This window comes from Ambystoma mexicanum, chromosome 13 (genome assembly GCF_040938575.1).
Source record: "Ambystoma mexicanum isolate Mex_15411 chromosome 13, UKY_AmexF1_1, whole genome shotgun sequence".
In the NCBI taxonomy this organism is placed as follows: domain Eukaryota; kingdom Metazoa; phylum Chordata; class Amphibia; order Caudata; family Ambystomatidae; genus Ambystoma; species Ambystoma mexicanum.
Genome location: NC_090938.1, coordinates 587,271,076 through 587,286,723, shown reverse-complemented (window position 1 = coordinate 587,286,723; position 15,648 = coordinate 587,271,076). Strand labels below are relative to the sequence as shown.

The window sequence follows — 15,648 nt, the reverse complement described above, 5'->3', positions numbered from 1 at the left end:
TGCCTATGATGACTAGGTCTAATGGGAGTTGTAGTACAACACGTCTGGAGAGACAAAGGTTGAAAGCTCTTGGTCTAGAAGGTGGATTGGTGCACGAGATAAGTTCATGTTGGTCCCCATGTTGGTCACGTGCCCCTGAGAGTCCTGGGACTGGAAATGTTCTTTGTTTTCTTGCTGTCGATTTTACAAAAAGAAAATACATTGTTTCATAATAGCCTCTCTGCCATGCTATAAAATCTTTTTGTTCGTTGCAGTCGCAGTGCTGATCATTTTTTTATTGTGTTTTTAGATTTCATCAGGCACGTGGTTCTGGGTCTGAGTCTAATAACGATTTCAAACAATTTGCCTTCCTCATGGTTCTCAACGAAGAGCAGTGCACGAAAGGAATCAGCGACTTCAACCCCACTGTGCCTCAGAAAGTACCAGAAGGCGACTGGAAGTACATCGCCTTGAAACCTGGACGTGCAACAATAAATGGCAAGCGCGAGATAAGGTACTGCGCAGAGGCCCGTATGTTGCTCACTGACCCCTCCCCTGCCGCCGCCTTCGGAAACATAGAGGCTGTGCAAGATACCCTGGCGTGTGGTGGCTGCGTCATCTTTTACACTGCTAACACACCCTGCATCGGACGCTGCTTCGGAGGAGGTCAATTAGACATCATTGGCCCACTTAATAATGCTCCATTTGATGCTTGGAAAACCAATGAACTTATTGATATGTATTTTGTTTACACGCAGCCTTACTCAAGTAATCAAAATGAAGAGGACTTCAATAAGTGCGTCACAGAGAGTTTTGTAAGGCTAAATGAAAACAAAAGTGGATCACCTTACTTAATTTATCGCTGTTCCACAAATGAATGCAGGCCCTGTGAAGCAAACAACAATTTCTGCCTTGAACCTACTCAGTTCTAATCCTTTCACTGGCGGGGATGTGCGCGTGTGTACATATCTATCTATATCTTAATTTCCATACGAAAACTTGGAAGTCCTGTCAATAAACGCTATGTGCATCTCTCAAAGAACAAGGATTAGGGTCAAACACAAGGCACAGATAGGCAGAATTGGAGTCATTGGGTGATAACGGTGAGGCTTGAATCCCGTTCAGCGAACTGCCTTGAATTTAGTTCTTTCTAGGATTTATTTTATAATTGAAATTAACTGATTGTTAAAATATTATTTTATTGGAGAAATTGTAAGTCTTATTCACACTTTGAAACATGGTCTTTTTTGATCCACTGAAAGGCCTGCATCGCACTAAGCGAGTCTTCCTTTTATTCTTTCGGTGCCAGCGCGTCAGTACGCGTCACAGCAATTAGATCCCTCATGGCACAAATGTGCCAGAGGTGTGCTAAAGGCAAGCCCATCTGTGCCCGTCCGGGACCTAAATAGGCCATGGGACCTAACACATAGTCAAACTATCCAGGTGTTCACACCCGCCCCGCCTATATTTCTCCCACAATGAGCAGACATCCCTGGCTAATCTGGACACTTGCCGACCACAGGGATTTAAGGTCTCACTCCCCAGATTTCCACAGGGATCTGTTGAGAGTCGCCTGGACCTGTTGAAAGGGTACTATGTCATATTTCTGCATGTTAAAGCCAAACACAAAACAAACAGATTTCTTTTGGCTGTTTTTGTGTTGGCATTAAAGTGCGGAAATATGACATACTGCCCCTCCTTCCCCACCCCCACCTTCTCCCACTCATTCTCTCCTTCGCTGTGGGGGGTGAGGGGGGTTAACCCCTGGATCCCCATTTCCCCATCACCCCCTCCCACCTCAAAACACTCATCTTACCCACACATACGCACACAGACACATACAAGGACACACACATAGATATAAAAACTCTCCTCTTCCTCCCAGGACGACTCCGCTGGGGCTCACAGAGCCTGTCAGCCCCTTCGCGCTGCAGAGGCATGAGAGATCGATTTAGAAAGACTGCTTTCTAAATCTGTCTTTTTTGCTTTCGGAAAAAAGAAAAAGGTCATTTGAACGAACACCATTGTAAGGGATTCTGGCTAATGTTAGAGCTGCCTGAGCCCAACGTGAGAATATTTTCTCGCTCCTGGAAGACCTGGCACCTGGATTTTTTGTGCATTACAGAAACCTGGTTTTCCCCCTCCTCGGGTCCAGATATTGTGCAGATGATACCATCCCAATATAATATCATAAACCTAGATAGACCTGCCCCCAAGGTAGAGGGCGGGCTTGCTTTAATTTTCCACTCCAGGCTGAATTGTTCCTTGATTCCCCTGACCCATAAAACACCCTGTGAGTTAGTTACTGGTTAGACTTCAACCCTCTCTTAGTGTTTCTATGTATGTTCTAATAGTTTATCGGCCACCTTCCTATACCTCAAGTTTATTTCTTAATGATTTTGCCCAGCTGGAGGAAGATTTAGCTGTGAAATAACCTGAACTGGTTCTTCTAGGCGATTTTAATATGTGGTCCAATGGGTGGCTCTTCTGGCTGACTCCTCTTTCCATCTGAGGAATCAACTCCCTACTCATATTCTAGGAAATATGATTGATCTTATTTTCTATGAATTCAATGGGCTGAATACATTGAAGCCCCTTCATGGACCTTGGTTTGATCACTACCTGCCCTCTTTTCTTTTTCCTTTCAGACCTCTGGTTACTAACCTCATAAATCTCTTCAGACCTGCCGCCATTGGGCAAGCATTACCTCGATCTCTTTTGCGAATTTGCTGATTACTTTGACACAGGAAGGAATAGTGGACAGTAAGAAAGATCCCTGTACTGTTATTATCCACTATTCCTATTAAGTTGTTCTTCCTGCAACTTAAATGTGTTTTAGAGTGCTGATTTATACATGATTGACTCATCTTTGTAAATTTTGTATCAAGTGAAATAAATATTTTTGATACAAATATATAAATAGAGTCATCTGGATGTTCTTTCAGTTTCCTCTGCATTGGTTGATGCCATGTTATGTTATGTTACAACATTTATAAAGCGCGAGCTAAGCGCTCCTACACAAGCAGAAAAGGTTCAGTGAGGTTGAGCCGAGAGTTAGACAAAGCGTGTCGTTTCCAAAAGTTTTCGGAAAGATAGGAGGTTACTTTCCTCTCTAAGTCCCGGCGGTAAATTGTTCCATGCCTTGGACGCAAGCACTGGAACGGAGCGTCCATTTCCACGGGATCTCTTAGTCCTTGCCACCTGTAAAAGCCAGGTGGAGGTAGAGCAGAGATTTTTTGTGGGCTGGTATATAGTAATCCCTTTCCTTAGGTAAATTGGGGCTGTCCCATGTATGCATTTGTGACACATAGTCAGTACTTTAAAGGAAATTCTGGCCGATATCGGCAACCAGTGTAGTTCCCTTCTGGTAAAAGAGGTGGGTTCATGCCTTTTCATGCCATAGATTATACGCACAGAAGTATTTTGGATTTTCTGCAAACTAAGGACATCTTCTCTGCTGGCACCCCCCAATAGGGCATTGCAGTAGACCAGGCGTGGCAAAATAACTGCCCTTACTAATTTAGCTCGATTTTCTTTGGAGATTAAAGGGGCAACTTGTCTCAGTACTCGCAGATGGTATCGGGTGTTTTTTCCGATAGCATCTACCTGGGCTCCTGTGTCCAAGGAGGCCTCCAGATATGCACCCAGGGATTTCACCTTATCGGCCACTTCGATAGGACTGTCCTCGACCATGAAACTCGAAAAAGCAGGAACTAGCGCCTCTCTAGATTTTTTGGACCCATAAATCATGAGTTCCATTTTGCCCGCGTTTAGACATAACCAGTTTGAAGTCATCCAGTTCTTTATCACTTCATAGACTTCGTTTAGTTTATATTGATCCTCCTGGTAATCTCCTGACAGCTCCATAGACAGCTGGAAATCATCTGCGTAATTAGTAAAGAAAAAGCCCAGCTTCTCCAATTCTCTACAGAGGGGAACAATGTAAATATTAAAGAGCAGGAGCGACAAGCATGCTCCCTGAGTGACACCATACAAGATAGTTTCTACCTCAGAGAATGCGTCTCCCCAATGTACCCTGGATCTTCTGCCCTCCAGTAAGGATCTAACCCAGTTTATAGTCTCGGTGGCCAGACCGCCCGTATCCAGCAGCCTATTTAGTAGAATCTTATGATCCAAGAGATCGAGGGCAGCACTAAGATCTAATAGTATTAACAGTCCTGGTCTACTCCTTTCCACTAAAGTTACCATGTGGGTTTGGAGGTCCACCAGGGCACTTGCTGTGCCGTGGAAACGACGGAAGCCTGATTGTAGTTCGTGTAGCCTACCTGTATTTTCGATATGAAGTTGAAGGTGGATTCTGGCTACCTTATCGACCAATTTCAAGAGAAATAATGTGTTTGTAATTGGCCGAAAGTTGGTGGCATCTTTAGGGTCTAGGCCTGCCTTTTTTAAGAGAGGTGTGACGGCCACTGTTTTAATGGCTTGCAGGACCATATAGTGTCTGAAGGAGGCATTCACAAATCTGCAAAGAATGGAGCAAAAATGGCCAAATGGTCCAAAATTATTTTTGAAGGTAGGAGATCCCCCGGGCAACTAGTCGGGTTCATGGCTCTCATAATGTCTTCAATCTCCGCAATTGAGATATCTGGAAATTTAAATCCTATATGAGTAGATTTCAGTTCCTCATTTATAGAAGGTGTCTCCAAGTGGCCTTATTATTTGAGTTTTGGTCTTTAAGCCAGAAACGCTCTGCGCGTCTTTTGCTCGCCTTCAATTTAGTCAGCTCTGGTGTAAACCAACGTTGTTGTTGCACAGATTTCCTAGTAGTTTTAGATTTCAATGGGGCCACATCATCCAGTAAATTAGTTATGTGCGTATTATATGTTATTATATGTATGTTATTGACTGCCACCGCTGACATCCGTGTCCTATCAAATCTTCTTTTGGCCACTCTACGCCCTCTGCCCCCCACCCCCGGGTCTCAGCAGCTCTTAGATCTTTAACACAAGGCTGCTGCCGGGCTAAACGTAATTGGCACATCGACTTTGCTCCCTGCACCAAAAAGATCTACCCAGGTCCTAACAGAATATAAAACTGCTATAAAACAGGTAAAATCTCATTACTTTGCAAATTGAATTTTGACATTCTTGTTCCACTAGAGAACTTCAATTTGCCAAAGAACTCTCTGCCCCAAGAGGCTTCATGTACGCGAGTCCATTGTGACCGTACCGCCTCTTTTTTGTGTGTACAAAATTGGTAGCATTGGATAAGAAAATCGGGACTGCTAGGTCTACCCTCCAGGGACCCTGCTGTCTCACATCAATGGCTGACGATAGTCAGAATAGTGATTTTCACTTTAAAACAGTGACTGACAGCATGGTATCAGCGGTTCTATTGAAGCTTGGAGGCACTGTGCACCTGGTTTACCTTCTGATTTCAGTACATGCCCACCAAGCCACTCATCCGCACTGCCCCTGGCCACCCTTGCACTTGGGTCTGTATCTGTTACCCTACAGTCCCCTTACCTGCACTTACCAGACACCCCTTGTCTGTGATCATGACTTGCACTTGCCACCTTCCTGGCTGCACTACCTTTTGTTGTTGTTGTATCCCGTGCTTAGCACTTTCCATACCTCCCCTCTCCCTTGCACTTTCCCACTTCCCTCCCCCCTGCACTTGCGCATTCTCAATGTCACTGGGGCCTAGCAAGATCATTGTTTTGTCCTCCTTTGTTCCCCTCCCTTGCCTCATCGCACACTGAAACACTTGTGTATGAGCGCGATACAAATAAAATATATCATCTCATATTAGATCTGCGTCTCCCAAGGATCTGAATCCCCTTCATGCTATTCAATTTGTTCCAGATCAATCTATTGCTTGGTTTATGGCAGCTTTACAAAACTCATTCTCGACAGGGATGATTCCAAAACCTGTAAAACATGCTATCAGACCATTGCTGATGAAGGCTCATCTTGATCCCTCAGTGGTGGAGAATTATCGACTTATCTACCTACTCCTGGCTCTCATGAAATTTATGGAGGCAATTGTTACCCCTCAATTTTCTGTTTTTCTAGAATCAAACCGTCTTTGCACCCATTTCAATCTGAATCGTTCATGGTGCAATTGTGTATGATATTTCACTGCTTCAAAACCGCAGAGAGGTGGGAGCTCTGATTCTCCTTGACCTCTCTGCAGCTTTTGATACTATAAACCATGGGATCCTGCTTCAGAGTTTGAAGAAAGCCAAGGTAACAGGTTAGTCACTTCGATGGTTTGCCTCTTTTTTGGCCATACAATGCCAGACTGTATCTCTTCCTCCTTTTGAATCATTATCTACAACAGTAACATGTGTGGCCCCTCAGGGCTCTGCATTGTCTCTTCTCCTATTCAATTTATACCTCCAACCACTGGCCACTTTAATTGCAGATCACGGGGTGCAATTTTATTCTGACGCAGATCCTTTTTCGCCTAAATGCCCCAGCCTCGGATTCTCCGTCATGGCTGAAGGACTGCCTCTCTTCTGTTGGAAATTGGATGGCCACTAACTGGCTCAAACTTAACAGGGATAAAATGGAGGTCCTTATTGTTGTCTCCCCTGCCCTGGGGACAGTGTGGACTACAGATTACTGCCCGACTTCTTTAGGGCCTCTTCCCAAGACAGTTTATGCAGAAAAGAGTTTGGGAATCAAACTTTTGACTAGTGGATCTAGAGAAGCCCAAATTTCCTTAGTTTGGCAATCCGGTTTTGCTAAAATGAAAATCCTTAGAAGAGTTTTACCATTGCTTCACACATGATTCTAAGGCCAAAGTGGTCACCTCTTCTATAATGGGCTCCGTTGATTATTGCAACGGTATCTATCTTGGACAACCAGAAGCCCTTTTAGGCAAGTTGCAAATCCTACAAAACTCGGCTTCCCGGCTGGCTCTTGGAGCCCCTAGACTTTCAGATTCCAAGGACCTACTATGTCAGCTACACTGGCTCCCTATCAGGAGCCGGATTAGGTTGCAAACCCTGTGCTTAGTGCACCATACTATTCAGAACTATGGTGCTGTGTTTCAAGGGTCTAAGCTGACTCTTTATAAGCCCAATAGAATCCTTCGGTCCTCTTCTCAAAAATTGCTGTGTGTTCCAAGATTTTGTAGGGCAGGGGGAAGATCGTTCTCAGTGTTGACTCCCACTCTGTGGAACTCTCTGCCCACGCATCTCTGTGAAACCTTGGAATATCTTCAATTCTGCAAGAGCCTAAAGACTTTTCTGTTCTGATCCTGTTATCTGTTCTGCCCTCACCTTGTCTTTGTCTAGCTCCTAGATGCCCTCAGGCCTTAGTTTGCGCTGTATACAATATTTTACATTACATTGGGCTTCATTACAAGTTTGGTGGTGCTGGAAAAAAGGTGGCGGTAATTCCGTTACTGCCACTTTTTCCGCAATAGCAAATTATAATTTTTGGTGGATTTACTGCCGGCGGAATTAACGTGCTGTAAATCTGCTGATTTTCTGATGGGAAAGTGGTTGATTAAAACATTGGTAGATTTCTCGTGTGGTACTTCCACCAGCGGTAAATCCACAACAAATCCCTATGTAGTCTATGTACCTCAGAAATGGGGAATTAGCACCACTTGTAATCCTGTGGTAACTCCACGGGACCAAGGTGCGATAACAGTAATTGAGTTTGGCAGTATTTCAGCAGATGTACTACCCAAAGACCGCCAAACAAGTAATGAGACCCATTATGTCTGAATGGGCAGAACTCTATTCTTTTTGTGAATCCATTTAACACTTGAGGTTTGCAGTGTAAGGTATTTGTCAAATACCTACTCGCCCTACCATGCTCCCACTTTCCTGTCAATTCAAGGCCTGGAAATCCAGGAGCATGAACATTGCTCCCTTAAAAGCACTGTGGGCCATTTTACGGAATATCGAAACACTCTTGATGAATAACGTGGAATACAAAATAGTGCCCCAAAACCAGGCAGCACACAAGCGTGAGTGGCACATTTTACCACCTTCCTGGCCATTTCCACCTATCGGCCCAACAGAATCAATTCACACATACGTATCCACTTGGCAGGAGGTTGAGGGTCGGACTGGGCTGTGATTTTTTTCATCGAGGGTAATTTGTTGTCCCTCAAAACTGTTCATATTTTGGGCGGTTTTCCTCCCATAACGACTACCTCCAAAATACCAATTTGGGACTGGGAGGTGGTAGATGTAGGGGGTGGAACTGTACTCACAAATTTTCCATCCACCACAAAATCACTCCACAACAAATTGGCTAAGATGAGCGTGCCTCTTTCGCCCCAGGCACACACATTGCTGCAGGTGGAGATGCACAGCTACAGGTCCAAGGACCTGGGCGCTAAAGTGGTAAAGCCCCTTTATCATATCATTGCTGCATGAGGCAAGATTTTGGCATGATTTTCAAAGCTCATTGCTCGGCAAAAATCCAGAGCTCTCAAGTTTTCCATGCCCATGTGTGAGAAGGACAGACATTCCTGCTTGGAATTCTGGGACATTTCAAATGGGAGAAAAACACTGCAAGTCTCATCATTCAGAGGAGAAAAAAAACAGGACTGGATGGCCTTCTCACACATGGCCAGGGGAAACCAGGGATCTCAGAGTGGTGGTGTATGTATGCTTCATCCGGCCTTTTTGTCCTCCTGCAGTTGATCTGTGAACTGAAATGGCTGTGTGGACCAGGCCTGTGTAAATGCATTTTTTTTGTCAACACTGTGAACAAAGAAACTCTGTGTAAAAAACGTTTTTAAAATCTGGAAACCCATAGCTCCTGCCGTGTCAATGAACATGGTGGAGAGAGTGAAAGAGCCATAGACCAGCTGCTGATCGGGGCTACAGTGCATATAATTACACCTTTTGTTCCTGTGAGCTGACGAGCATGGGTCTCACAGCAAGTTATTGCTTTCTTTTTGCATACATTACATTACAGAGGCACTGTGTGTATTTCTTTACTTTTTTTTCTTTCATTGGTTTTAATGGCCGCCATGGTTTTAATGGCCGCCATGGTTTGAATGGCCACCGATCCCTGGTGGGCATTTTCTTTGCTTTTTTTTCTCGAGTCGAGAAACGGTCAGTGTGTCTTTTCTCAACTCGAGAAAAATTGCTAGTAGTACCCTGGTACGGCGTGCCGGGGTACTAATGGCAATATGACCCTCAGGCTTCTAAATATGGCCCGGGGGAATTACCTGACCGGTAATAACCACCCCCCCCCCAACCCCCTGGTCATCTTCCCTAAGAAGTAGCCTGACCTAACCTGGGGAAGTGTGTGCCACCCATTCCCACCATACACCATACTCCTGATACTTCAGCAGAGCAGGCAAGATGGTGGCCAAGTGATGTCCACATGCTGTTTCATGGATGCTAGTAAAAGGTAAGGAGGCAAGGAGCATTGTAACAATATGTCTTCAGACACTGTAAGAGAAAGTGGGACACTAATCTTTCATCAATGTCTCCTGCATTGAGACATTGGTGAAAGATGCAGGGCATCAAGGAACTGGAGAAGAAGTGGAGATGGCTGAAAAAGGAAACAGCCGGATACTGAGAAATGATAAGGTGCCTTCAGGCTCTTTGGCAAGAAGCCGTGGGCGTCTGCTCAATGAAGGATAAAGTAGAAATACTGACACTTTTGAAAGAAGATGACCTTCTCTTCAGACTGTGTGGGATGCAGGAGGTGTGGAAGTACCTACATAATGGGGAAAGAAGAAGGCACTCAGAAATTGAGGGAATAAGTGGGTAATTGGAGGGGGAAAAAGGGCATTCGGACAATGGGTCCAACTAGGGATATAAGTGTATATGGCAGAATAGGGAAATCTTGATATTGCATCAAAGAGGAGATATGGTGGTATCCAGACAGAAATGCAAGAAAATGACCTTCAAAAACTGAGGAAAGCAGGCAGAAAAACCACAGAGTGTGTGGTTGACTTTCAGAAAGTGGTGGAACGAGACAGTATGGGAAGAAGGGGCATCACACGGGGGAAGGGCAGATCAAGGCACAATGACATCTAGGGCACGGTGGGGGGAAGGGGCAGAACAAGATACAAAGGGATGGAAACATACCATTATGAAACTTTTTTAGGAAGTGGACACCAAGACGTTACATTAAAAAGGTGGGTCACCCAGAAACCAGGCGAATAGTGGAGCATTCCAAAACTATGGTAAAGAAATATGTGGGTACTAAGATAATGGTTGAATGGGGATGAAGCAAAGCTTCCTCAAGCTATCAGGGGACGCATGTAATGTAAACATTAATGCTCATCATTTCACCTTTTGAACGCCTTTTTCTTATTTCCAAGTCTGGTCCTCATTTTTCGAATTCCTGATTGTTGGGCATTGCACCATCCACAATACATGCCACCTTCCCTGCAGAATTTATGGACTGGGTTAATTTTTCAGGCTTTCAAAAATATTGATGTCCCAGGTTTGAAAAATTGGTTGCAAGGAGACTGTACAAGAAAAGTTTTTTTCAAGAATGCATTTCTAATGATCAAAAACATAATCTATGTTATAAATTTGAGATTGGTTGAAAAATTTTGGTGTCATGCAGACTCATTTTTAGGAAATGTCCTATATGTTCAACTTAATCATTTATATCTCTGGTAAATGTACAGACATATTCAGGTGTATCCCTTGAGCTAAGAGAGATGGGAGGTGCCTGGAGGTACACACTTTTAATGTTCAGTTTTCACTGATGCTATTCATTGCTTTGATTTTAACACTGTTTCGTTGATTTGCATAAACAAATCAATCATTGTTGAGTAAATCCTTGCCGCCTTACAAAAAGCCAGCCATACCCCATAAACAACTATCTTAATATTTGTTAAGGTTTATTTTGTTTAAGACAAATTCATTCAAATATTACAAGCTTATGACAACTTTGCATTGATGGTCTTTTGAAATAGCCACATGGCAGACAAAAAGAAACAGGACTTTTATCCCCTCTACTGCATTAGATGTACACTATTTGAGATATTTACAGCTTTATCTGAAGCTATATCCTGTAACTCTCGCCTGGCTTTGTTTTGTTGCATTAAACAAATATCATTTCTGAAGACTGTCTCTCTTTCTCTCAACTTATTTTGATTTCTGGAAATGAGTGCTTACACATGAGCTGAGGAAGCTGGACTCTACACTCTTATGCATGCCAGGTGCTTGACAAAAGACTTGCACATCTGGCATTATGGTTGAAGCGAGAGGGGTTGGAAGATGCTGTCATGTCGTACAGGTCAGGGGGTGCACTTTTCTGTGTACACCTCTGGCACAAGGCTTGTGTTGCAATCATGGGTAAAGTGAATCCAATCCAACCAAAACATTTTTCAGAATTGCAAGCCTGTGCATTAAGGAGATTAAGAAACGTATGCAAATTATGTAAACCTAAATCTCAAGCTATTTTTCAAATCATGCATCACAGACGGAGCGATTCATAAGGTAGGCGTATTCGTGTGCACTTTGCAACATTTGTAAGTTATGTGGACATAACTTAAGACTGGATATGGAATTCTCAAATACCATACTCAAGGTATGCATATGATATGATATGGCATTTATAACGCGCCTATACACAAGTGTTTCAAGCATAGCTTATGCCAGTTGGACCGTAGACACACAGTAGGTTGTACAAGAGCAGCCTTACACCTAGTAAAGGTAGGCTGACATATGTGTAATGTAACCAAAGCACAGTTTGTGCATTTCTTAATTGTAAGAAAAAGGGAATTCAAATGTCTAACCTTTTAATTCCTTCTTTAAGCACCACTGTTAAACTGTTGTCACTGTATCGGATGGGTCTTGCATCAAACTGTTCAGCGGACTTAACTCTATTGTATTGTCTATCAAGGCTTTTAATTCTTCTAGCAAAGACTGTCTTATTGATTTCCCAAGGAAAGGAAAGGCATTTAGCAGAAACGTCTGGTAGAAGCTTATTGGGAATGTGACACTGGAAGCGTACTACAAATGTCAAACTGGGGTCTTACTAAGAATGTCAGGCTTACTGGGAATCTCAAACTGGAGCTTACTATCATTGGCAAACTAGTACCCTACGTTACATTTCACGCTTACTGCGAATGCCAACCTGGGAACACTAGGATGTAAGTTTCTGGCACTGACAAACTAGCAGTGTTAGATTGTGCAATTACTGGGATGAATGTCTGCCTTAGTCTAATCTCGTACTACAAGCAAAAAGTGGCACAGATCTTAACATACAGTGCTGAAGCCACGCTCCATCTATCTTGCTTGGTTTGGGAGAAATTGGAGGGCCAGTTCTGGAGGAGGGTGTTGAGGCTCCCAAATAGCTTACCATTTTGTGTGATCAGGCAGGAGCTCAGATTGCAGTCGTTAGAATCTATGGCACTGTGTAAGACTATGGTTTATAGCCATAATATTGAAAACATAATGCCGAAATACAAAAATGTCGAAAGAAAATGTCGAAAATAGATATGTCGAAAACGTATACATATAACAGAAAAAGACAATTATTCGAAAAAAAGTAGAAAAAAAAGTCGACCAACAATGCTAACATACCAATGTAAAGTGTCAGCAATAGTAACGTTTTTATGGGGGGTTCCCCCCGAACCCCCCTCACCCGAACCCCCCCAGTCTCCCCCCACCCCAACACATAACCATTTGCCTATCTGTAAATAAAATACATTATGACTAACGAAAACCCCATAGAATGAAGAGTAGTAAGGGTTAAACAAATAGGTGACAACCCCGAGTAAAGAACCTTGCCTAAATACCAAGGAACAGATGACGGTTGTGAAAAACCGTCATTACCTGACAAAACCAAACGTCATAGCGGACTACAGTACATTCAATACAGCTACTTCAGGCAAAAACAGGCCATATTAGCATAACAAATATGTAACTAGATATTGAATTCGAAAAATATATTATTATTAGTGTGTCAAAACATTTTTTCTGTTATTTTAGATTGAAAATGACAGAAACATTTGAATATATAACCTCACAAAAGGGAGGAAAGCAACTGGTTTACAAAGGATACATTTACAATAAGGAATCGGAAAAAAATAACGCACATATTGGAAGTGCACTGAATATGGAAGAACAAAATGTACTGCACGGGTGATAAGTGAGTCTTCTAATATAAAAATAAAAGGAGAGCACAACCATCTTCCGGATAAAACAAATATAATAATAAAAAAAACTCTTCATGAGCTAAAAAGAAAGGCAGTAGAAAACCCAGGTCAAGCAAGCGGTTCAGTAATATCGACAGTTTGTGACAAGTTACCTTTACACATATCAGCACAAATGCCTGGTGAAAAACAGATGCAGCGAACAGTAAACCGAAAAAAACAACAGAAAGAAAATCTCCCACCAGCACCTATGATATACAATGATATAACCATACCAGAAGTGTTTAAATTAACTAAAAAAGGAGAACATTTCCACCATGCTACCATAGAAATGAGAGACGAAAAAATATTAATATTTTCAACGGCGACCAATTTCCAGCAACTGAGTCAAAGCGAAATGTGGCAAAGTGACACAACATTCAAGGCATGCCCCCAACCCTTCCAACAATTTTTTACAGTACATGGATCAATAAATAACAGACTCATACCACTTTTTTTATGTATTAATGCCCAAGAAAAGCGATGAAACTTACAAAATCGTGTTTAACAAAATTAAGGACACTGTACCAGATTCAAAACCTACAAATATAATCATGGATTTCGAATTAGCACAAATTAAGGCATTTTCTGCAATATATACAGATACAAACATATAAGGATGTGTTTTTCATTTTACTCAAGCCATATGGAAGAAACTACAAAAACTGGGACTAAGCACAAAATACACGGAGGACAGTACTTTTCAAAATAACATAAAAAAACTTTTCGGTTTGGCATTTATTAAGGAGGATCAAGTTATAAATTTCTACAAACATTTAATAGACAGTGACTATTTTAAAAATCATGAGGAGGAAAATTCGGACTTGTTAGATTACATGGAGAACACTTGGTTAGGACAATTAACAAGGGGTGGTACTAGACGAAGGCCCAAATATAGTGTAAAATTATGGAATTGCTACCAAGCCACATTAGAGGGGAGACCACAAACTAATAATGCATTGGAAGGAGGGCAAAGCCGAATTAATAAAAATTTCAACACAAAAAACCCAAACTTATGCCATTTTTTAAAAGAATTACAAAATGAACAATCCCATCAAGAATTTCTTCTCTCACAAACAATTTCACTTGCAAACACAGAATTAAAAAGGAAGAAATACAGAGACTACGAGCAGAAATCTGAGCAAATAGTACATAAATTTAACCAAGATGACAAAGTAAACTACCTGGATTCTATAGCATATAATTTAAAGTGTTAAAAATACTCACGTTTTCATAGAATCAATGATCCGCCATGGCAAATTCCACCAGTAGCCAAAAACACCAACCAAACAAATCCAAGGATCCCAAAGTCCACACAGCAATCCATAGGAAAATAAAAAATAACATCCAAGAAAAGCCCAAATCTGCGGTCGAAAATTGTTAAATCCAGCGAAGAAAAAAAGGTGAAAATCCAACAAAGCCCAGGAAAAAATCCACAATCCAGCAAAAAAAGTCCATAGATCTGAAAAAAATCCATTACATCCATGAAATCCAGAAAAAAAATTCATTGAGTCCATGAAATCCGGTAAAAAAAAATCCAAATCCTAAAAAAACCAGGAACGAAGACACGGAGACCCGAACACGACAGAAACGCTTCCAGAATGGACTTTAAAAATGGCACCCACGTATATGTAGACTTATGCTACCTTACGTACAAATCAATAACAAATATCAACAAAAAATGCACATCCCCATTTGTAATACAATATTACCATCTAGTGGAGAAAAGATAAACTGATTGTTCAAAGTTAAAAAAGACGGCTACCTATTTAGTATTTATTATTTATTGATTTATTAGTATTGTTATATTTAAAATAAATATTTATTTAAACTATATAGTTATTATAGAAACTACTTTAGCAATATACCTATTGAAATGTTAATATATAATTATTATTATTAAAAGTATGTTACAATGTTAATGCTTAAAAAAATCAAACATGCTTAGTAAAATATATATAAATACATAACCTAGCATGTAAAATTATTCGAAAAAAATCGAAAATAAAATCGCATTTTTGTATTTTCGACATTTTTATTTCCAAATTAATATTTTCGACATTATGACTTTCGAAAATATTACATTTGAAAATATGACTGCACACCGAAGACTATGTCATTATGTAGGAAATGTTCCGCAGATTCTACGACCCTGCCTTTTGCAATCCTGGATCTAGGTAAAGGGTCCCAGGATAAGCATCTGGAGCTTTGGAGATTGAAAGTGGAAAACATCTTAAAGAAAAAGGATATAGAGATGGAAATGCTGATGCTAAATCCAATAAAGGCAAAGAGGAAACTTATGGCAGGGGATTGGATGGATCTCTACCCGAGATCAATGTGAAAGCCTTAAACAAAGAAGACTGCAGACCGCAGAGAGGAAAGAACTAAATGCCCTTCCTAGATACCTTGAACAATTCCCAACCCCAAGGTATAGAGACGTGTTGCTTAGATGCCGCATAAACATCCTGGACACTAAGGAGGTGCAATGGTTAAGAAAAACCACAGGAGTGGAAAACATTCAGTGTCAAAACTTTAAGAACTGTGATACTGTTGAAACACCCATGC

General features: G+C 41.6%; 1 protein-coding gene across 1 annotated transcript in view; it reads left to right on the top strand.

Annotated features, from left to right (window-relative positions):
- The window catches only part of LOC138521516 (uncharacterized), a 63,662-nt gene extending 52,655 nt beyond the window's left edge, over positions 1–11,007 (top strand). The window contains exon 3 of the mRNA XM_069634414.1: positions 290–11,007. Coding sequence (XP_069490515.1) covers positions 290–911 — 622 coding nt within the window. The 3' untranslated portion in view covers positions 912–11,007. The remainder of the gene's footprint in view (positions 1–289) is intronic.
- The last annotated feature ends 4,641 nt before the right edge of the window (positions 11,008–15,648 follow it).